This window comes from Aythya ferina (assembly GCF_964211825.1).
Source record: "Aythya ferina genome assembly, chromosome: 2".
NCBI lineage: Eukaryota > Metazoa > Chordata > Aves > Anseriformes > Anatidae > Aythya > Aythya ferina.
The window spans coordinates 293,841-316,411 of record NC_140297.1 but is presented as its reverse complement, the minus strand read 5'-3'; the positions used below and the strand labels follow the sequence as shown (position 1 = coordinate 316,411).

The 22,571-nt window shown below is 41.8% G+C and overlaps 1 protein-coding gene across 25 annotated transcripts in view; it reads left to right on the top strand.

Annotated features, from left to right (window-relative positions):
• Positions 1-21,278, top strand: part of SMARCD3 (SWI/SNF related BAF chromatin remodeling complex subunit D3) — a 91,319-nt gene extending 70,041 nt beyond the window's left edge. For 17 of the 25 annotated variants that reach the window (XM_084511986.1, XM_084511996.1, XM_084511985.1 and 14 more), the window contains 10 exons: positions 2,045-2,167; positions 3,493-3,588; positions 4,032-4,133; positions 6,094-6,255; positions 6,570-6,667; positions 8,861-8,965; positions 13,803-13,938; positions 18,468-18,590; positions 20,602-20,703; positions 20,802-21,278. In XM_084511986.1, the coding sequence (XP_084368112.1) occupies positions 2,045-2,167; positions 3,493-3,588; positions 4,032-4,133; positions 6,094-6,255; positions 6,570-6,667; positions 8,861-8,965; positions 13,803-13,938; positions 18,468-18,590; positions 20,602-20,703; positions 20,802-20,855 (1,101 nt within the window). In that variant the 3' untranslated portion in view covers positions 20,856-21,278. The remainder of the gene's footprint in view (positions 1-2,044; positions 2,168-3,492; positions 3,589-4,031; positions 4,134-6,093; positions 6,256-6,569; positions 6,668-8,860; positions 8,966-13,802; positions 13,939-18,467; positions 18,591-20,601; positions 20,704-20,801) is intronic. The other 8 variants (XM_084511999.1, XM_084511984.1, XM_084512001.1 and 5 more) reach the window with 1 other exon arrangement.
• The last annotated feature ends 1,293 nt before the right edge of the window (positions 21,279-22,571 follow it).

Here is a 22,571-nt window from a genome sequence, read left to right as displayed (position 1 = left end):
AAATTAATGATAAGCTGACTCTGACTTTGGCAGAGCAGGGAAAGTACAGGGAACACAGCAGGAGACCAGTCCTGAAATGTAAGCTGCACCTGACTTGTGCGTGACTTGAAAGAAAAATGGTAACAGTGGAAAGTATTGAAGGAGAGATTTTTGTATTATATAGTGGAATTAGGCATTGTTGCTAACTCTGGTGAACTAAGGAACCTAGAACCTGAAAGCCAGGAGAAAGGAAGACATCTAAAATACTCAGATGTGAACAAGAATGTTATTGCAGAGAATGATCATAGTGATGAGACGTCAGGCTTTTGAGGAAACAGATACAGTTCCTACCTGAACATGGAGAGGTATGAGGAGTGGGTGAGTTGCCGGAGTAAAAGCAGTAGTGGACATAATGCATTGGAAATCAAAAGAAGAGGAAATAGAATCAGTGATATAAAACTGAAATATCTGTAGAGCATCCAGAAGGAACTATTAAGGAGGAAAAAAAAAAAAAGCTGCTTATATACATAGATACAGTTTTGCAAATAATCCAGGTGGGGATAAAATTTAAGACAAACATAAAATTTGCAGGTTAATATGAAGAATTGTGAATTTAGAAATGTGAAGTCTTTCACTAGTCCTTCACAGCAAAGAAAGATTCTGGGGTGTTAAAAAAAATATATATATATATAGTGAAAGAGTACTTCAGCAACAGAAATCGTGTAGGATGGGATGCAGAAAGAATAAGGATTTCCAGGATTTTTTTAAACCTACCTGCCTGTTCTCACCTGTGTCAACCCGTCATTTTCTAGACTCTTGGCACTTCTGAAAACCCTATTCTATCTTGCTGCATACTATTGACCCTCCATTTTAATCAAACCTTTCTGTCACTGTGTCTCTGGATTTGTAGTAATTTTCTTGTTCCATGTGGGCCATACAGCTCTTCCTCCCATATTCCGCTGTGCTGTAGCAGGTTTTCAGTTCTCTGACCTCGTATATGTAATTTGCATCTTCTGTTCTATAGACTTACATCTCTCCCGTACCTCTTTGTGTGTGTCTACCTCTGTGTGTGTGTGTATGTATGAGAGCTTTACAAGACTGCTCCTTTTTTATGTTAGGTGAAGGTTGTTTTGACTGCATTAATTTGATGACTTCAGCCTTTTTGCTATTATATTATAGACAGATATTTGAGATTAGAATCTCAAATGAATTTGGGTGATATCTCTTCAGGAATCCATGCATCAATCCGTGGCCAAGTTTTCCACATAGTGCATGGGAGAGAAGGGCACTGAAGAATAAGGTAGCCATAAGACAGTACAGTGACTGGGAAACTCTCAGATAGCCTGTAAAAATGACAATAGGTAGGCATGATTCTCTCTCTTAAAGACTTGAGCACCTAGCTTAGGGATGAAGCACAGTGCCTTCCTCCACACAGGTCTCACAGCATGTTGGAGCTGCGATCTGTTTGATTAGAGTGAAAGAGAGTTAAAAAGGAAGGTTAGGAAGCAGGGACACGTCAGTGTCAATGTCGGGGCAAGAGGGTGTGGAAGACTATACCAAGCTCTACATGATGGTGGAATGAAGATGGACGGAGATGTGTGGAGCATGTAATATGAAGCATTAGCTGGATTTGTGAATGCCATTTACAAATCTGAACTGATACAGCTGTGAAAGACATTCACGTAGCAAAAGGTGTGCAGCTGAATTTTATCTAGCTAGTATCCAGGAAGAAAGGGCATTGTGTGGTGCTTTTCTTAAAATGATTTCTCAAATATATAAACCAGAAGTACAGGTTAGATAGCCCTCAAGGGCTTGGCCCTGCAAACTCCTGCCTTTCTCCACTTACAGCAAATTCTTAGTGTGTTTATATTACCAATTGGTTTTGAAAAGAAGTACCAGATTCAGCTCTTCAGTGAATTTTCTTATGCATAACCAAATCTTAAATTCTCATGTAACCTGGTCCAACATGCAGATTTTGTACTAAAAGTGTGATATTTCACGTGGCTGCCTCAAGTCCTGGACTTAATCTGGATATGTACTTTTCTTTTTTCTATTTGTGTAACAGCAAAAGCGGAAACTGAGACTTTATATCTCCAACACATTTAATCCTGCAAAATCTGACGCTGATGACTCTGATGGCAGCATCGCATCATGGGAGCTTCGAGTGGAGGGGAAGCTCCTGGATGATGTAAGACTTACCTGTGCTTCAGTGGGGCTGGCAAGGATCTAGAGATTGTCCTGTAGGGTTGTGATGGACTTTACTGGGGTCATTAACTCAGACATCTCCGAATGGCAGCATTGGCTTGTTTTTGCTGGGAAGACACCATGTCCAACAGAAGGAGTGAAGGATACAAAAACATAGTGGGAATGTTGGAGAGAATTGGGGAGGGCAGCAGGAAATAGAGCAGACTTAAGGACAGAACAGGTACGATGAGTGGGAGAGAATACTGCTTGAAAGATATGGCAGGATTCAGGCCACGATAGGAGTGGTAAGTCAGGTCTAGAGCAGGCCATTGCATATGGTGAGTGCAAGAGGATGTATGGATGGTCAGAGCAAGGATGGAAAAAAGGTTTTATTAACTAGGTGATCAGAAACCCCTGTGATGGATTTCACTTTCCTCTGGGAGGGCTGAACTTTCCTAATAAAGGTGTCACCTATTCACTTTACAAGAAAAGTATTTGGTAAGATAAACAGATGGAGATTGTACTTGTGTGGAGACAGAAAAATGTTTAAGACATGCCTATCTTTCTGGAGATAACAATACATGAATCAGGATCAGAATCTTGCTAGAAAATGGAGGGTAAACAAACTGCAGCATCTGGAAACTGAAGTTAGACAAATTCAGATTAGTAATTAGAGCATAGATTTTAACAACAACAAAAAACTTTATTGGATAAACTTGCCAATTTTTATTGTGGATCTTCAGTTACTAGCAAATTTTAAATCAAAGAAGTATGTACTTCCAAAATATCTTCTGCATTAGGTAAGAAATCCATTTAAATGCTGTGGACTGTATTCTCCAGAAAGTCAGAATATATGACATAGACCTCCCAGCTTTTAATTTAGACAATATAAACTGCACAGTAAATGGTGAATACTGCTAATTAAATGAAAAGGCAAAATGTAAAGGAAGTACTTTTACTTAGGGTATGACTAATCTGTAAAAACTTACTGCTATCTGATAAGTCAGAACAATAACTTGGCATTTATTAAAAAAAATACAAACTGTTAAAATAAAAGGCATACAGTTATCTTGTTCACATCAAAAGACAGTTCTTTATGATAACATTAAGACAGTCAGGGAAATCTTTCCTTCAGTGTATACTGTTCTACCACTTCTAGATTTTTGCATATTTCCCTGCATTTATCAGAGGGAAATCTCAATTAGATTGTTCACTCTTGTGATCTATATGGGAGTTAAAGTTCAAGAGAAAGAGAAAGCTCGAAAAGGAAGCACAGAACACGGGGTAATATATGCAGTATATGCATTTCCTTTTGTTTTGATTATACAGCTAAGCAAGCAGAAACGGAAGTTCTCATCATTTTTTAAGAGTCTAGTCATTGAACTGGACAAAGATCTTTATGGACCTGACAACCACCTTGTGGAGGTAAGAAGTTAATGCACCTTTGCAACAAACCCAGTACTATAACAGATGAACAGCTATGTGCCTGTTATCTGCCTTGTTTAAGTTACCTTGCATTCACTGACTTATTTAAGGTGTTTTCAAAGGTTTCAGAATTACAGATGTAGTAGTGATGTAGGGTATCTCTTAAAAGAAGAATATATGTAATTAAAACATTTGTGCGCATTTGTCCTGACAAGTAAAGCATACTAGCATCACAACAGGCTGTACTGTAAGAGCAGAGCAAGAAATGGTGGAGATTTTGCTCGTTTGTTTGTTTTGTTTTTTTGTTTGTTTGTTTAATTGCAAGATCTTAAGGAGTCTTGTTACTTGTCTTATTCTTGCTTGGAGTGCTGTGCAAGATTCACATACAGTTTCCCATATCAGTGAAAAAAAACTGACCATGTTAATTTTATTTCCTTTGGCAGTGGCACAGAACTCCCACAACTCAGGAGACTGATGGCTTCCAGGTGAAAAGACCTGGTGATGTCAGTGTGCGGTGCACATTACTCCTCATGTTGGATTACCAGGTCAGTGTGTTGCTTTTGCTATGGAGAATACATCCATTGCAGCATAGAACAAATTCATCAAAACAAAGCAAATTCATCCCCTTACATACCTCAAAAGATAATATATTTGGAAACAAAACTTCACGTGGTTGAAAGAGGTTAGAATGATACCAAACTGCCAGATGATTTAAAATATTAAGGGGACACAAAGTAAGTTTTTACTGTAGTCTAGCAAAATATTATTCTTGGCATGATGGTGATTAGTAACACCTGCAGAAAGTATATGCATTTCCTCCTCAGGCTTCTTACAACATAGTCAGATAAGATGCACATGAGGTGTGTGTGTGGGGGGGGTGTCCTACACATTGCGGTTCAAAAGAGTGGCTATTGCTAGCGATGCCTGAACCAGCTGTGTAGCTGTGGCAGCATTTTTTTCAGAGCAGACCACACAGATTTCTGGGGTTATTAAACTTTGGTTACATTGTCACTATAATCTGGTATAAAACGTTGCCCTGGAAGGGATAGACTCAAGTCCAGGCATTTCTTCTTCCTCTTTTGTCAGTACTAGTTTGATTGTATTAGTAATATTTGTGGGCTGAACACACAACAAAAAAAGTTAGGGAATTGATTCATTTCAGAGTTAGCAAAGCTTAGTTCCAAATCAGTTTTCTGATTGCAGTCACGGGAAACAAACAAAAAACAACAAAAAGCAAAGGAGGATAAATAAGGATATTCTGCAAAAAGGGAAATAAAGGAAATGGAAACAGAAAAGGAAAGGGAAAGGGGAGTGGGAAGGGAAGGGAAGGGAAGGGAAGGGAAGGGAAGGGAAGGGAAGGGAAGGGAAGGGAAGGGAAGGGAAGGGAAGGGAAGGGAGAGGTCACTGTCTTAAGGAAAAGGATAAAAATGCACTGCTGCGAAGAGATAGGATCTCCCTTTTCAATGGCAGTTCAGTCTTAGATACTTTTTTATTGTATAACTTTAAGAATTCATTGTGCGCCATTCGCTTCCGCCTCCCCAATGCAAATGGCATCTATCCAGAATAAAGACACTACATATAATGTTTATAGGAAATTTTACTTATCTTAGGGAGTGTGTGAGCTAACTGGGATACCAATAGAGCCAGTAAGAATCCTTATGGCTAGGAAAATATCATTAGAGTTTGTTATGTTCACCATTACTATAAATTTATTCTTTTAAATAGATGTTCTCTTATCCTGAAGTCTTGTCTTGTTATAAATCTGGCTTTGGGTGTCCAGGCGCACCCAACAAGGTAATCCTTGCTGAAGAATGTGACAAATATTAAACATGAGCATGGGTACACCTGAAGAAGCACCAGACTCTAAGGTATCTAAGGAATTAGAGATGTAAAAGAGAGTAATTGAAGAATTGTAACACAGAGGTCAGGAGAAGAAATATATTCCATTGAGTAGTTGTGGTCAGGTAAATTTTCTGTTTTGCAGCAGAATGTTGGGAACATGCTGGGAAAACAGAGTACCAAGGGAATTTGTTGGTAGGAGGCAGCTGATCAATTGTTAGGAACAGCAGAAGCATCATCCTGACTTCATGCTCCCTATCTGGTTAATCTCCAGTATTTCAGAGGAAGGACCATTCTTCTTCATCTCCTGCTTCCTAAAGTCAGATTATGCATGAACAGTAAACAGGAAAATTATTTTCTGACTCTGCAAGCACCTCGTTATCTAAAGCATAAGCACCTCGTTATCTAAAGCATGTGATTCAGGTAGTCTTTGTGCATAGCACATGAACAATGTTTGTCTTTCTTTTTCAAATGCTAGACATAGCTGTTCCAGAGCATGACCGTGGTACACATCCGGGTAGTTTACATTTCTATAACCTACCACTGAATGGGGTATTTCACCAGAGGAACAAAGTCCCTAAAGAACTGAAGCTGAAAATCTCTATCAGTGCATGCATCTACTTTTTTCTCCATTGCCATCTGTCTCTTCTTCTCTTCCTGTTGCAGCCTCCACAGTTTAAACTGGACCCACGATTAGCACGTTTGCTGGGGATACACACACAGACCCGATCTGCCATCATCCAGGCTCTCTGGCAGTACATCAAAACAAATAAGCTGCAAGACTCCCATGACAAGGAATACATTAATTGTGACAAGTACTTCCAGCAGGTAACTCCTATTTGGACACAGCTATTCAGAGGCAATCAATAATATCCATCTGCAAATTTTGGATGGACAGAAATTACTGAATTTTGTTTTCCCTTAATAATTTGCAGTTTCTTCAGTGCTGAATGGCTTTCAACAGACACTGTAACAAATATAGTAAATGCCTCCATGTGCAGTGTTGTCAAAAAACACATCAAGGTGGTTCCTCACTCCTAAAAAAGTCATAGCCTTTCCAAGAAGAAAGGGTCTAATTGATTTACTTGTTTAATTGCAAATTAGGTTTTGGACAAGGATAATATGCTTTTATTATATTCCAGATCTTTGACTGTCCCCGGCTAAAGTTTTCTGAAATTCCTCAGAGACTCACTAACCTACTGCTGCCACCAGACCCTATAGTGATAAACCATATCATCAGGTAAGCTGATCAGTCAGCTCAGCACTGTCACATGCAAATCATACACTGTCTAAAACAGAGAAACTGCTATGGTTGCCGGGACCAGAATCCAGGTTTTCTAACATCCAAGTGAGTGCTTTGGACTGTGTGTTAATTCTTTATGTCTGTAAAGTTATGAATTATTTTCAGTAGAGTGGCACCAATTCTCTAGGAAAATGCAGTATTTCCTACATCTTTTATCCATACTAAAATGTCATTGGGAAAGTGGGCCAGGTTTCTTTCTTAAAGGGATTAAAAAAGAGTTCAAATCCACTCAGAGGAAAAAAAGAGGAATTGAATTACGGTATTGTACATCATGGGCAATCATTCTAACTGCTGAGTTATTATGTAAAAAGTACAACAGTATAACATTTCAAATACAGTGGCCACTCCATGCATGCTTCGTTGGGATTGGATCGGCTCTTTGGGTGCTAGTCCTACTCTAAGAATGACAGCTAGACAGAGATCCTCAAGAGAGTTAAGCTAAAAAAATGCCTAGATTCAGAGAAGGTCATCATGACCAAGATACTGAGCTTCCTGTCATCCTCGTCAAAAAAAGGTATATTTCTGGTGGAGCTAATACACAATTTTCAGGTATCTTAGGACACTTCCAGCACATTCCATATTTAACGGACAGCTTGGAAGGATGGAAGAGACTCTTGGAGATCACAAATTTGCTTTTGGATATTTCAGTCTTTCCTAATTTCCTTGGGGTCTTGGTCAAAACTCCGATTGTGAGTATTTAAACAGTATCATTAACTGAGCTTAGGGATTTGATTTCATACAGAATATTGACAACAAATATTCCTGAACATGCTTAAAATGCAAAGAAGTCCTGGGGGCAAGATCATGTCTGTTAGATAGAAGCTAAAGAAGAGGACCTTGTGTGTAGTAGCTTCTCTGATACACTGTGTGCATCATGCAGCACCTGGCAATATTACTCTGCAGTGACATAGTGACATAAAGCTGTGGATAGGGGGAAGTATTAATGTGCTGAGAGTAGGTGATACTTTTGCAATAGAGTCTTTACAGTCTCAGGCAAAGCAAATAGAAATCTGGCACTGAATGTAATGGGAGTAAGTAAATTTTCAGACTGCTAAAGGAACAGAATAGTGTAGAGTAGAAGGTATCATTTGTGGTCATCTGAGGCTCCTCCCCTCCCAACAGCATTTTAGTCCTGCTCTTCAGACACCATCCATGCTTTTTGTTAAAGAAAATAACAAAAATGCAATGGAAATTAAATAGAGTTAAACAGAAAGCTGTTAGTATGGGTAAATACTTTAAATGGCAGATAGACTGAAAGAGGATGCAGTAGAAAATAGTAGTGTTTTTATCTCTGCAATACTGAGTGCACCAGATTTAAAACTCGTAGAAGTAAAATATTCTTACCTGAGCTCAATCTAGAGCTGGAGCTTTTCTTGAATTTTACTCCTCATTGTTGCTGACAGACTTGAAATCAGAGGTAGAAAGAGAAACACATGACATTTCCCATTTCTGCAAAGAAACAAGTCATCTCCCACACTCTTAACATTGCACAAGAATACTACAAAGCGTAGGTCTCCAATATTCTTATATTGCAAACAAGTTAGTATTTGATTCCTCCCTTTTGATTACCATCATGATTTATATAAAAATTAAAAAAAAAAAAAAATCTTACATTGAGTCAGTATCCCATGTTACAAGGGGTATCTGTTGCCTGTTGCTGTGCACCTCCAAGAAGAGCCTTGCTCTGTCTTCACTGTACATAGGGCAGTTGCACTCAGCAATAGGATCTCCTCTTCTCTGTCTCTTCTCAAGGCTGGACAAATGCAACTCTTGCAGCTTCTCTTGGTGTAGGCATTAGGTATTACAAAGCCCTGGAAGCAGTAGTAAAGGACTCAGGAGCACAGGTAGATTTTTCATCAGTCCTGCCAGTCAAAGGGGAGGGGATTAAAAAGGCCAGTTGAATCTGGCAAATCAACAGATAGTTGCGTGACTGGTGCCGCAGGCAGGGGTTCAGCTAGCTAGACCATGGGACTCTCTTTGAGAAACCTGGTCTGCTGGGGGCTGATGGGGATCCACCTGTCAGAGAAGTGGAAAAAGCATCTTTGATCATAGGCTTGCCAAGCTGGTGAAGAGGGCTTTAAACTATAGTTGCCAGGGGAGGGGAATCTCAATCCATCCCTCTCCTCCCAGTTTGATGCCAGTGTCAGTGACAGATGCCCAGAGTCTGGAGGAGGGTCACAAATCAGCAGAAGAGAACCTGAAGACCAGCACAGAAGAAGTCCACCACTCCAGCCAGTAAGTCAGCTTCATCACGGGCCCAACTTAAATGTCTGTATGCTAATGCACATAAACAGATAGAAGCCTCATGTTCGTAAGCCCTGGTTCTCATGGAGGACTTCAGCCCCCCTGACATCTGTTGGAGGGACAGCACAGTAGGGCCTAGGCAATCCAGGAAGTTCCTGGAATGCACTGATGACATCCTTCTCCAAGTGACAGAGAAGCCAACAAGGAGAGGTGCTATGCTGGATCTCATTCTCACAAACAAGGAGGGTCTAGAGGGGAATGTGAAACTCAAAGGCCACCTTAGCCGAAGCAATCATGAAATGGTGCAGTTTTGGATTCTGAATGAAGCAAGGAGGGAGCACAGCAAACTTGCTACCCTGGAATTTGGGAGAGCAGACTTTGTCCTCTTCAGGGATCTGCTTGGTAGAGTACCATGGGACAAAGGCCTGGAGGAAGAAGTGGTTAAGAAGTCATAGAATCACAGAATAATTTGGGTTAGAAAAGATCTTAAAGATCATGTAGTTCCTTGGGCAACCTATTCCAGTGCCTCACCATCATCTGAGTAAAGAATTTCCTTCTTAGAGCTAATCAAAACCAACTCTTTTTAGTTTAAAGCTGTTATTCCTTGTCCTATCACTACACTCCCTGACAAAGAGTTGAACAGTTTCCCAGGGAAGTTGTGGATGCTCCATCCCTGGAAGTGTTCAAGGTCAGGTTGGATGGGGCCTTGAGCAACCTGATCTAGCGGGATGTGTCCCTTCACATGGCAGGGGGGTTGGAATTAGATGATCTGTAAGGTCCTTTCAAGCCCAAACTATTCTGTGATTCCATGTGCTCCAGTCCCTAGCCATTCTCATGGCCTGATGAGGGGCTCACTACAATATGTCATGTCTTCCTGGTCCTGCACTCAGAAGTCAAGATGCACAAGTGTGGCATAGCAGGGAATAGGTTCTTTCCTTTCCAGAGCTGATTTCTGCTCAGTTGATGCCCACCTGTACCAGTGCATGGCATTGTTCAGAGCAGAACTTTGTATTTGCCTGTGTTGAACCTTATGATGTTGAATTGCTGTCCTCTTTATTCAACTTGTCAAGGTTTTTCACAATAGCCCTGCTCCCCCAACTCCGTCCTAGGCTCAGGGGCGAGGGAGGCCTGAGAACACAACTTACCAGGACAAATGGAGGCAAAAACAGCATTGAGCACCTTGCCCTTTTCCATGTCTTCTAACACCTGAAGGTTATCTTGTCCAACCGCCTCCCTGGCTCATGCAGGGCTCCTTAGAGCAAGTTGCCCAGGACTATGTCCAGGCAGCTTTTGAGGATCTCCAAAGAGGGAGATTCCACAATGTCTGTGCCAGTGCTTGGTCACTTCTCACAGTAAAGATGTGCTTCCCGATGTTCAGGGGGAACCTTCTGTACTCAAGTTTGTGCATATTGCCACTCATCTCTGTCCACTTCAGACCATTGAAAAGAGCCTGGTTCTGTCCTCCTTGCATACTGTCTTCAGGTATTTATATCTACAAGGGTAACCCCCCCCCCCCCCGAGCTTTCTCTTCTCCAGACCGAACAGTTCCAGCACTCTCAGCCTTTTCTTTTAGCAGAGCTGCTCCAGTCCCTTCATCATCCTCATGGCTCTTTTCTACACTCTGTCCAGTATGTCCATGTCTCTCTTGTGTTAAGGAGCCTAGAACTGGGCACAGGATTCCAGGTGTGGACTCACCAGTGCTGAATACAGAGGGAGAGGATTATTCCTCTCAACCTGCTGGAAACACTTGTAATGTAAATCCATCCGTGCAAGACCTCCTTCTCCCCAAGATCTAACAAGTTCAATTAGATCCTGAGTCCTTTTTTTTTTTTTTTTTTTATTACTACCTGCAGCAGGTGCACACAACCGAGATATTTCAAAAATAATGTTCTGAAGGAGCATTTTTATATTACAAGTGACCATGACTGAAGTATGATTTATCAGCTACTGGGTTGACAAAGTTTTCTTGCTAAGAAATTTCAACTTAAAGCTAAAGAGAAAATGGCAATTAAGCCTAAAACCCAACAAGTTAAAGCCTAACACAGTCCTCAGGGTTAAAGCCTAAACCCCAGTCCACAGGATACTCCACCTCCCAACCTGGAAGTTTGAGACAAGGAGCAGAACTCCCTCAAAGTTCAGGTGGAAATAGTTAGAGACCTGCAGCTCCACCTGGACTGTCACAAGTCCATTGGGCCAGATGGGATCCACCTAAGGGTGCTGAGGGAGTTTGTGGGTGTGATTGCTGGGCTGCTTTCCATCATCTATCAGCAGTCGTGGTCATCCGGAGAGGTCCCGGATGATGATTGGAGACCTGCTAACATGACGTCCATCTATAAGAAGAGTTGTAAGGAAGACCTGGGCGACTGCAGGCCTGTCAGCTTGATGTTGGTGCCAGGGAAGGTGATGGAACAGGTCATCTTGAGTGTAATCACACAGCGTGTGCAAGACAACCTGGGGCTCAGGCCCAGTCAACATGGGCTCATGAGAGGCAAGTCCTGCCTGACCAGCCTCATCTCCTTCTATGACCGGGTGACCTGTCTGGATGAGGGAAAGGCTGTTGACGTGGTCTACCTAGACTTCAGCAAGGCCTTTGACACAGTCTGCCAAAGTATTCTCCTGGAGAAGGGGGCAGCCCATGGCTCAGGCAGGTATACGCTTTGCTGGGTTAAAAACTGGCTGGATGGCCAAGCCCAGAGAGTGGTGGTGAATGGAGTGAAATCCAGCTGGCGACCAGTCACAAGTGGTGTTCCCCAGGGGTCAATGTTGGGGCCCATTCTCTTTAATATTAATATTTAATTAATTATTTGGATGAGGGAATTGAGTGCACCCTCAGTAAGGTTGCAGACAATGCCAAGTTAGGGGGAAGTACTGATCTGCCAGAGGGTAGGAATGCCCTGCAGAGGGACCTGGAAAGGTTGAATCGATGGGTAAGGGCCAATAGGATGAGGTTCAACATGGCTAAGTGCCAGGTCCTGCACTTCGGCCATAATAACCCCATCTAGCACTACAGGCTTGGGGCAGAGTGGCTGGAAAGCTGTGCAGAGGAGAAGGACATGGGAGTATTGGTTGATAGTCAGCTGAATATGAGCCAGCAGTGTGCTCAGATGGCCAAGAAGGCCAACAGCATCCTGGCTTGTATCAGAAGCAGTGTGGCCAGCAGGGCTAGGGAAGCGATTGTTCCCCTGTACTCGGCTCTGGTGAGGCCACACCTCGAGTACTGTGTTCAGTTTTGGGCCCCTCGCTACAAGAAGGACATCGAGGTGCTCAAGCATGTCCAGAGAAGGGCAGTGAAGCTGGTGAGGGGTCTGGAGAGCAAGTCCTGCGAGGAGCGGCTGAAGGAGCTGGGCTTGTTCAGCCTGGAGAAGAGGAGGCTCAGGGGCGACCTTATCGCTCTCTACAGGTACCTGGTTTAACCCAGCCGGCAGCTAAACACCACACAGCCGTTCGCTCACCCTCCCCCCTCCCTCTCTGGGACGGGGGAGAGAAATGGAAAGTGAAGCCCATGAGTTGAGATAAAGACAGTTTAATAAGACAGGATAATAATAATAATAATAATAATAATAATAATAATAATAATACAATGATAATAGTACTACTAGTAATAATGTGTACAAACAAGTGATGCACAATGCAATTGCTCACCACCCACTGACCGATGCCCAGCCTAACCCCGAGCAGTCCAGCCCCCCTCCCCCGGCTAGCCACCCCTATATATTGTTTAGCATGATGTCAGATGGTATGGAATACCCCTTTGGCTAGTTTGGGTGACCTGTCCTGGGTCTGTCCCCTCCCAGCTCTTGCTGCACCCCCAGCCTGCCCATTGGCAGGACAGAGCAAGAAGCTGAGATGTCCTTAGTATAAGCACTGCTCTGCAACAATTAAAACATCGGGGTGTTATCAGCACTCTTCTCATCTTAAGCCAAAACATAGCATTCTACCAGCTACTAGGAAAAAAATTAACTCTGTTCTAACTGAAACCAGGACAGTACCTTAAAGCAGGCTGTAGCGAGGTGGGTATTGGTCTATTCTCCCACGTGCCTTGTGATAGGACAAGGGGGAAGGGGCTGAAGTTGCACTGGGGAGGTTTTGGTTGGAAATTAGGAGATATTTCTTCTCAGAAAGGCATTTCTTCTCAGTTAGGCATTGGAACGGGTTGACCAGGGAGGTGGCAGAGTCACCGTCCCTGGGGGTGTTTAAGGAAAGGTTGGACCTGGTGCTTAGGGACATGGTTTAGTGGGTGATACTGGTGGTAGGGGGATGGTTGGGCCAGATGATCTTGGAGGTCCTTGCCAACCTAGATGATTCTATGATTCTATGATTCCTCAGTCCTAGGTGCAGAACCCTTTACCCTTGCTCAATTTCATTGCTGATTGCCCAGTGTTTCAGTCTGTTTAGATCCCTCTGCAAGGCCTCTTGTTCCTAGAGAGTCAACAGCACCTCCCAGTTTAGTATCATCACCAAACTTGCTGAAGATGCCTTCAGCTCCTGCATCCAGATCATTGATAAAAATGTTGAACAGAACTGGCTGTAGAACTGAGCCCTGGGAAACACTGCTAGTGACTGTCTGCCAGAGAGATGTAGCCACACATCACTACAACACTTTGAACTCTAGTGTTTAACCAGTTCATCACCAGCTACCAGCCAGTTCACCACCACCGATATATATATATGATGCATGTATACATAATATGTGTAAAGGTACCCTGTTCTTAAAGTCTTCTCACAGCATCTGCAACAGTTTTTTTGAAAGAGTATTTTCTGGTCTGGATGGCTATTTACTCTGACTCATTATGCCAGTTTTCACAATCTTCTATTATCCTCTCCATAGTGTTGACCCTAATGATCAGAAGAAGACGGCTTGTTATGACATAGATGTAGAAGTTGAAGACCCATTGAAGGGACAGATGAGTAGTTTTCTTCTCTCAACAGCTAATCAACAGGAGATTACAGCATTGGACAACAAGGTACTGCCCCAGTATCACGTGGCATATGTATACACGTTTTATAACTTCCTGAGGGTTTGGTGCCGTATATCAAAGGGACTAATGTGAGAAAGGGATTGCTCATTTAGATGTGCTTTCAAGGGTTGAATAAGTCACATGCAATGGAAATACAGTGGGGTGGGTGGGGTTTGCTCTTAGGATTTAATCCAGGGCCTGATATAGTTGTAAAAATGTTACAAGTGTTTCGCAGGCAGCATAATGAGTACCCTGGCAGGCAACACAAATTATGTGCCACTCTAGGTGCTGTAGGATTTCAGATCTTTCTGAACTAGTTAGTAGATCTAGTGTGCTCTGTGGAAAACTAACATGTCTTGTTTGCAACTAAAAACATGTTAGAGCAGGCAATGTGGATCAAGCATGGTCTTCCAAGGTATGTGTTAGGAGAATTAGGCTGGATCTTACAGCCTGAGAGAGGCAAGGCTGCCAAAGCTCCATTATCCCAGATCCAACCAGCAACGAGGCTGAGCATGTATTCCCAGTAGGCATGCACACACACACATGCACCCGTGCGTGTGTATATGCCACATATATATATATACATGTATATATACATGGCCAGCCACACAGATCAACACGGTCAGGATACAGAGAGACCTCACATGAACACAAAGATAACCAATAATCTCATTCTGGTCCTCTCTCTGGCTGAACTCCGTGGAGGGCCGCTAGTGGGGGTATGTCCCTCTGGCAGCTGGTCTCGGACACTTTGTCTACCCACTAGCTGCCTCTGGATCCCAGTCTCCCAGTTGCTGGCACTTGGCCATACAAGCCCCAGAGGCTGCAGCCCCACTCCCAGTGTTCATACAGACACAGGCACATCCACACAGGCATACACATCCACACAGAGGCACAAACATACCCATATACACACACATACATTCGCAGTTGGCTGGGAGTCTCTTGGTCCCCCAGTTGCCACTTCCCTGTGGTCTTACCCTTCGATGTGTGCACACATACAAACACCACTGGGTCTTGTCCCTAGCGACCCTCAGACCCCACGGTCCCTCCAGTGGCTGGCTGAGATTCCTTTGGTCTGTCTGACTGCCAGCTTCTCCTGTGGTCTCATCCTTACAGACATATACCCCACCATGGCTCCCAGACCACCTTACCTACTTGCTGACTAGTTCAGCTTGTTCTTTGCCAGTGCTCACACATTCACGCATCTGCACTGCTGCAGGTGCCAGCACTGAGGCACGTGGGCCTCCAAACCATGGTCTTGCTGCAGTTGCTGGCACATAGAGCTCCCCCCATGCATAAAAGTAGAGTTCCTCACTCAGGAGAAGAGTTAAAAATGGAATCTGGTAACACAGTAGGACAGATAGCTCTGGTCAGGCATAGAGATGGCTGGACAAGCATATCAATGAGCAAATCGTTTACACACAACCAGTGATTTTTAGCCCTTTATATATCTATTTTCCCACAGTTGTGCCTCCCTGAATCACGTAGATCCATCCCTTTTCCCGCATTTGATTAATTCCCTAAAAGTGCCATGTCAAGTGCAATCCCAAGATGCTGTTACCCTAGATCCTATAATGTGTCCCATAACACATAGGCAGCAACCCTCCAAAAATGCTCTGGTGTTCAGACTTTGTGGATGTTGTTGTTGGATTGCTCCATGAAGTTCAATATTACAAAAGGAATCATTTAGCTCACGTAGGTGGATATTCTATATATTTTAAGATGGAGCTTCAGCTTTTAACTTTTTTAACTTCAGTTTAGCAGTGCATTTTATGTTCAAGATGCCTTTATATAATCATTCCTGCTCTTCAAATTTGTATAAATGGGCAGAGTTTGACTACCTAGCCTTTTCCTCAGCACACAAGTTTATCAAGTTTGTCCTCAGTGCACAAGAGACCCATTACTCTTTTTTTTTATTATTTAATGAGGTTCCTTAGTTAACACAGTCAAATCACCACCTAGTATTTTACATCCAGATCTTACTTTCTTCTAATCTGGCACAAAAAAAAAAAAAAAAAAAAAAAAAAAAAAAAAAGATGCAGCTTTGAAAATATAAGAAGTAGACGATTAAGACTGGCATCACAGATTTTTTTTTCTTTTTGTTATGCTGAGAATCAGAAGCAACTAAGGAGAGTAAAGAAGGTGTTTGGTAAGCATAGCAAGCAGCAGCAGCCTTCTTCTGGATATAAATAAGGTGGGATTACAGTTAGCAAGACCAAAGAGAAAAATGTAATTGTAATTAAAACGTATTACAGGAATTTTAACTTCTGCATCTTATGATATGAAAATCTCTATCTTAGAAAAAATATGAGAAAAAAAAATTAAAGTCAGACATTATTTGGATATGGGAACCAGAGATGCTAAAAAATTGAAGATGAGAACAAAGTTGCCTAGGCTGAGTTAGAGAAGTAGAGGGAAAGTTTTGATACTCAAAAGACTTGGGGTTATGAAGAAGGATTAGCTGTGGAAGAATAACAGGAGCAATTTTTTTTGCGGAAGTGCAAATTGATAAGTCTGTATCCATCCTAGTTGCCCCATCCCTGGAAGTGATGAATGCCAGGTTGGATGGGGCTTTGAGCAACCTGGTCTGGTGGAAGGTGCCCCTGCCATGGCAAGGGGGGTTGGAAGTAGATGATCTTGAAGGTACCTTCAAGACTATAGGTCCCTAGAAGGTCCCTAGACTATAACATTTTATTGAGAGGTCATAGTGTCTTGCTATATTGATATGAGGGAAAGCTAAGAGAATCTCATATTCTTTTAGTGTGCTGGGCATTGCACTGCTGCAGAGCAGCTCACTAGACTAGCTGCAACTGTAGAAAATTAATAGTAGAAAAATCACTTGGAACGGTTTTGCAGAATTGTTTCCTGGTTTATTGAACAAAGATTATGTGCACTTAAAATAACCATACCTCTCTTATAGCAGTGGTGAGCTCTGCAGGCTGCATTAGGGATTCATGTCAAGGCAAGAGGACCATTAGCCAGTTTTTTGCACAAGTGTAAATGGCTGATTTGCCCTGGCAAGGGATAAATAAAAGTGGTTCCACAAACCAAGGGAAGAAGTGTGATATCATGGACCAGAGATTATTCATGTGATACAGAGTCATGCTAAGTTTCTGTTTGTTTACATCTAACACGAATTTGTTAAACTGTTGTCCTCATACTGTTTTAAAGAGAGTTTGGATACCAGCAGTCCTGCAGATTTTTGGTAACCGTTGCAAGATCTGTTGTTCTGTGGTTCTTGGAAAAGGTCAAAGCAAAAGGTTTCAGCAGAGCAGCTGCTCAGCCAGTTAGTTTCCAGCCTATATGTGCTTTCATGCAGCATGCTAAGGATTATTATGTTTCCAGTCCAGCTCCCCCTTTACCATGTCTTTATCACCTTTTTATTGAGCATTTTCTGCAGCAGAGTGCAAGCTGTGATTAGTGAAGTTACTGAAGTCACTTCTGGGTAAGTCATCTAGTGGAAAACTGGTGCACACCAATAGGAGATTTCTCTCTAGCATTGGCTATATCATTTTCCCACATGAGGAACGTTTTAAGTTGACAGCCGTTCTCTTCTGTTAACATACCATACAGTTCTGCCTACAATGCCCTTAGTGGCATAGCCAGATCATGGGAGGATTATTTTCCTCCCTCTGTGTCTGGCCACAGTAGATGTTTTGGCAAAATAGATGTGGACAGGAGATTTAACAAGATGGGTCTGCAATCTCAAAACAGAATTTTAGAGAAACAGGATAGTAAGAGGTTGCTTTTCTGTTTGGGTATGTGCAAATGATTCATTACTTGTCCTCCCATTGATCACAATTGATTTTGTTTTCCAGGTTGATTAACATACCTTGACTCCTCTTTGTAGTGTATATTCTTCCCTGCTAGTTAATGACCATTTCTTTCATAATATTTTTGATATGACTCATTTTCTATAAACCTTCCATACTCATAGTTTCTCATTATTCACACTCCTTTTGTAGCCATGGTGACGTTAATAGTCTTTCTTACAAGAAAAATTCTAGAAGTCATGGCTGTTATGTAAGTTTATTTAACATGGATTTGATTGGGCGATCACTAGAACAAAGTTTAGGCATCACCACAGGATATTGAAGGTATAATGTTGACTAACCAAGGGAGTAACTGCTTTCTTGCATTGGGCAATATGTAAAGACATTATATAGCACCTTTCCAGAAAAATCCCTGACTTCCCAAAAAGACTGCTTATATACAGGAAATCATTGCATTATACAGTGACATGACTTAGCTCTTCAGTATTGCATGTAGCGTGCCATCCAGTAGTTCAGTGCAGGAAGTGAAGAAGAATCCTGTATGTGCTTATGTTGCAAAAATACATGTGAAACCAAAATGTAATTGCAACACTAGGGTTAACTCCCACTCTGAAGAGAAAATTCCATGGGATGAGTCTTTGGTGTAGAATTGTCACCTTTGTATATTACAGAGAACTACAAAGACATTAACAGGACTGACCTCAGGGTTGCAGAAACATGAGAGGAATTAAAGAACATCTGCTTTATTTTTTTCTTCAGATTCATGAGACAATCGAATCCATAAATCAGTTAAAAATACAACGTGATTTCATGCTGAGTTTCTCCAAAGATCCTAAAGGATACATCCAAGACCTTCTTCGATCCCAAAGTAGGGATCTTAAGGTGAGCTACGGTTGAAGAAGAATGTAGAAGTGAAACCAGAATGTAAGAACATTAGTTAAATGTGTACAGATGTATAGCTAAAATATCCAGGATGGAAAATTGGTGGAAAAAACGATGAGTGTAATACTACTGTCCCAGAGCAGAAAGTATGCAGGAAAGACCGGTTAGGCTGTATTTCTCTTCTAGTGGATTAGCAGTGCATAATGGGGATTGTAGGTGAATTTGTGGTTAGACAGTAAGATCAAAGTGCAGAGATGTGTTGGTGTATTCTGTAAAATTAAAGCTGTATAAAACTAATCAGGAGGATCCTATAGCAAAATAACACTATTTGGGTGTTTTATTAGTTTTCAAAATGTAATCTTATTTAAGAAATAGCAGAATAAGTATCAGATGCCTTTGAGTTTAGTTTTGAGAAACCCAAGGTATGTAATGTAACGAATTTCATTTGTTTGCCAGCCAAAAAGAATATTTTTCTCATAAAGTTTCACACTTTGTATCTTTAAATCAGACACATCAAAACCTGACATGTTAATGAAGTCAGGAAATCATTTTTATGTAATAATTATCTTTCAAATATAAATGTTTTGTTTGTTAATCAATAATCTTGCAAGGATTTACTGTTAAGATTATGATTGTTGTTATTATTTATATTCAGAAAGGGAATGGACATCTAAAAGAATGTTTAAATATACCTGTAGCTTGAAGAGCTTACAAACTGAAGTGTGGTGGTGGTGCTTCTCTAGTTGCATATATGGAACAGTTGTTCAATGCTCTCCCTGACTGACATCCAGTTCCAAAAGGGCCTTTTTGGTAATACTCTGCCCTGCTGGCATCAAAACTGACATTGTAAAACACTACCCTGCAGAATATGCCAATAATTTTACATTTCAGTCTGACATGAATACCTTCACAATTTCCTGTTGTTTACAGTTGTGCCAACGTTCTTTGGATATATCTGCAAGTAAAATATACAGTGCTAGGGTACTTTTCCTGGGACCCTGGAACTAAACTGTCAGTGCTGTTAAAATGTTAGAGATTTGTGGCATTTAGCCTGGCCAGTCCTGAATGACTCCTTAGCACAGCCTAGAAGCAAATGTTAGGAGCTGTTCAGTTTGGATGTGGACACCTTGTTTTGGCAGTAACCATGAATCAGAGAATCATAGAATCATAGAAACACAAGGTTGGAAAGGACCTACAAAATCATCTAGTCCAACCGTCCTCCTATCACCAGTACTTCCCACTAAGCTACTACATCATATCTTGTAGCACCTTGTCCAGGCGCTTCTTGAACACTGTGAGGGATGGTGACTCCACCACCTCCCTGGGCAGGCCATGCCAGTACCTGACCACTCTTTGAGAGAAAAAGTTTTTCCTGATACCTAATCTAAATCTCCCCAGGCACAACTTGTGGCCATTTCCTCCAGTCCTATCATTAGTTATCTGAGAGAAGAGGCCAATCCCCTCCCCATCACAACCTCCCTTCAGGAAGTTGTAGAGTGCAATGAGGTCTCCCCTGAGCCTCCTCTTCCCCAGGCTAAACAATCCCAGCTCCCTCAGCTGGTCCTCATAAGACTTATTCTCCAGAACCCTCACCAGTTTTGTTGCCCTGGACACACTCCAGGGCCTCAATGTCCTTCTTGTAGTGAGGGGCCCAAAACTGAACCCAGTACTTGAGGTGCGGCCTCACCAAAGCTGAGTACAGGAGGACAATCACTTCCCTGCTCCTGCTGGCTACACTATTTCTAATACAGGCCAGGATGTCATTGGCCTTCTTGGCCACCTGAGCACACTGATAGCTCATGTTCAGCTGAGCATTGATCAACACTCCCAGGTCCCTTTCCTCTTCAAGGCTATGTCCAATGCATGCCATTGCCCATTTGCCTTGGGCATAGAGATCAGTCCTGAGAATTTTAATGCAGTAGTGTCATTAATTTTTGACTCTAGGTAAATGTAAATGTTTCTCCATGTGGTAGAATAGCTATAGTGAAAAGTATTTTTATTTTTGTCACAGGTGATGACTGATGTAGTTGGAAACCCAGAGGAAGAACGCAGAGCTGAATTTTATCATGAGCCATGGTCTCAAGAGGCTGTGAGCAGATATTTCTACTGCAAGGTGTGAAGGAATTAGCCACGTGGATAGTTCATAAATGAGTCATCCTACCACTGAACAATAGAATCTGCTGAACTGCACAGTTTCTCTTTTTCTTTCAGATTCAGCAGCGCCGGCAGGAACTGGAACAGTCTCTGGGAGTGCGCAACACATAAGTATTGCTCAAAAGATCCCATTGGCATCATGACCACAGAACGAGTGGACTTCTCAGTGTTACTTAGCTCACTGTTACACATGGACCTGCTTCCTGACTGGATGGGAATGTACCATCAACAAACCAGTCAGAACACCAGCTTTAGAGTGACCTTTGAAAAAACTGCCCACGGGAGGTGTCTCAAACCATTCCAGGCCATAGACAGCAGAAGATTCCTGTGCTCCATACAGGTGTCAATGTTAAAGAAGATTAAAGATTCATTCATCAACTTGCATCATTGAGTTCCAGTGGAAAGTTCAGACACTACACAGCAAATCCTTATGGGCTATGCATAGAATCATGGGTGGTATTGATGGGGGAGGTTGAGTTGGGTGTTGTAGGAGACTACAGATTAAGAGAAATAAAGGTAATTCTCATTCTGTTACCTAAGATTCTCAAATAGTAACTTCTCTGGAATAAGACAAGATAGTCCTGATAGCTGTGGAATGCTTTGCATTCCTGAACAGAGTTTTCACTTCAGCTGGACCAGTGTAAGAAGCCATCGCACCGTGTGAAATAACAAACTAGGATGATTTTCAATCCTAGAATGAAGAGCCTCTCTGGAAGGAAAAAATATAGTCAGGACATTTCTTCTGCAAACTTTAATACTCCCTCTTTCCCTTGCCCCTGCAGTGAAAGGTAGACTGAATTATGTATCACTAGACAGTCTCATGGGTACGATCAACGTGCAGTACGAAGAGGAAGAAAACTATCTCCAGCATGAGAGCCTCTTAGGCATTCTTAGTATCAGTGGGGTTAGAAAAGCTGAAGTTGAAGCAAGAAAAAAGGCATTCTTAGAAAATGCAAATAACCTAATGGTGCTTTGCTGATACCTGCCTTGAACACAGTGGATATTAACAATAAGCCTATAGGTAAAATATGAGATTTCTTAAACATTTCTCTCCTTGTGTGCCATTAGGGATCAGGACTGAAAAAAAAACTTCCGTAACTGTTAAGTTGATTTAGAATCCAAGAGGCTTAACTTCATGTAACATGGCAGTTTTCTCTTTACTTCAAGATGTCAACAGAGTTCCTGGATTAGTCTCACATTTTGATCATAGGTAAACTGCCTCTTCCTATTCAGTTCCCCCATACATGATATGTGCTAGTTGTATAAGATGCTGTTGAGTTTTGAAGCCTTAAATAGCATAGAGGAACTATCCCTTAGAAATCACCTTATTTTCAAATATATGACAAATTCAGACTATCAGAATTACAACATATTTAGCTGGAACCAGGGACATCTTCATTAAATCCTTCCCCCCATTCCACCTTTTGTAGTGCATAGATTGGTTTGTAGTTAATGACCCAGCATGATTTCTAGTCTAAAAAGCAGCTGCCAAAGTATAACTGTGTCCTGATAATGTAGCACTCGAAATCCTTTTCTAGGCTTCTCCTCTTCATCTCCTTTCTTTCACTTTCCTGGAAAGAGAGTCAAGTTCACATGTGTTAAGGAAGGGAGGCAGCTCTTCTAAGTAATTAATTTTGCTATGGTATTGTCCTTTTCTCTTCTGCTGTCTTTGCTGATTTCTTTCATATTTGAAAGAAAAATTTCTTCTGTCTAGTCACAGAAGAGAGAGTCTTCCCTCCCACCCCTTTATTTAATACCTCTGCTTTCACATTACCAGTGCCATAGCTTTTACTCTGTCCACTGCGTTCAGAGGTGTCTTGAAAAATT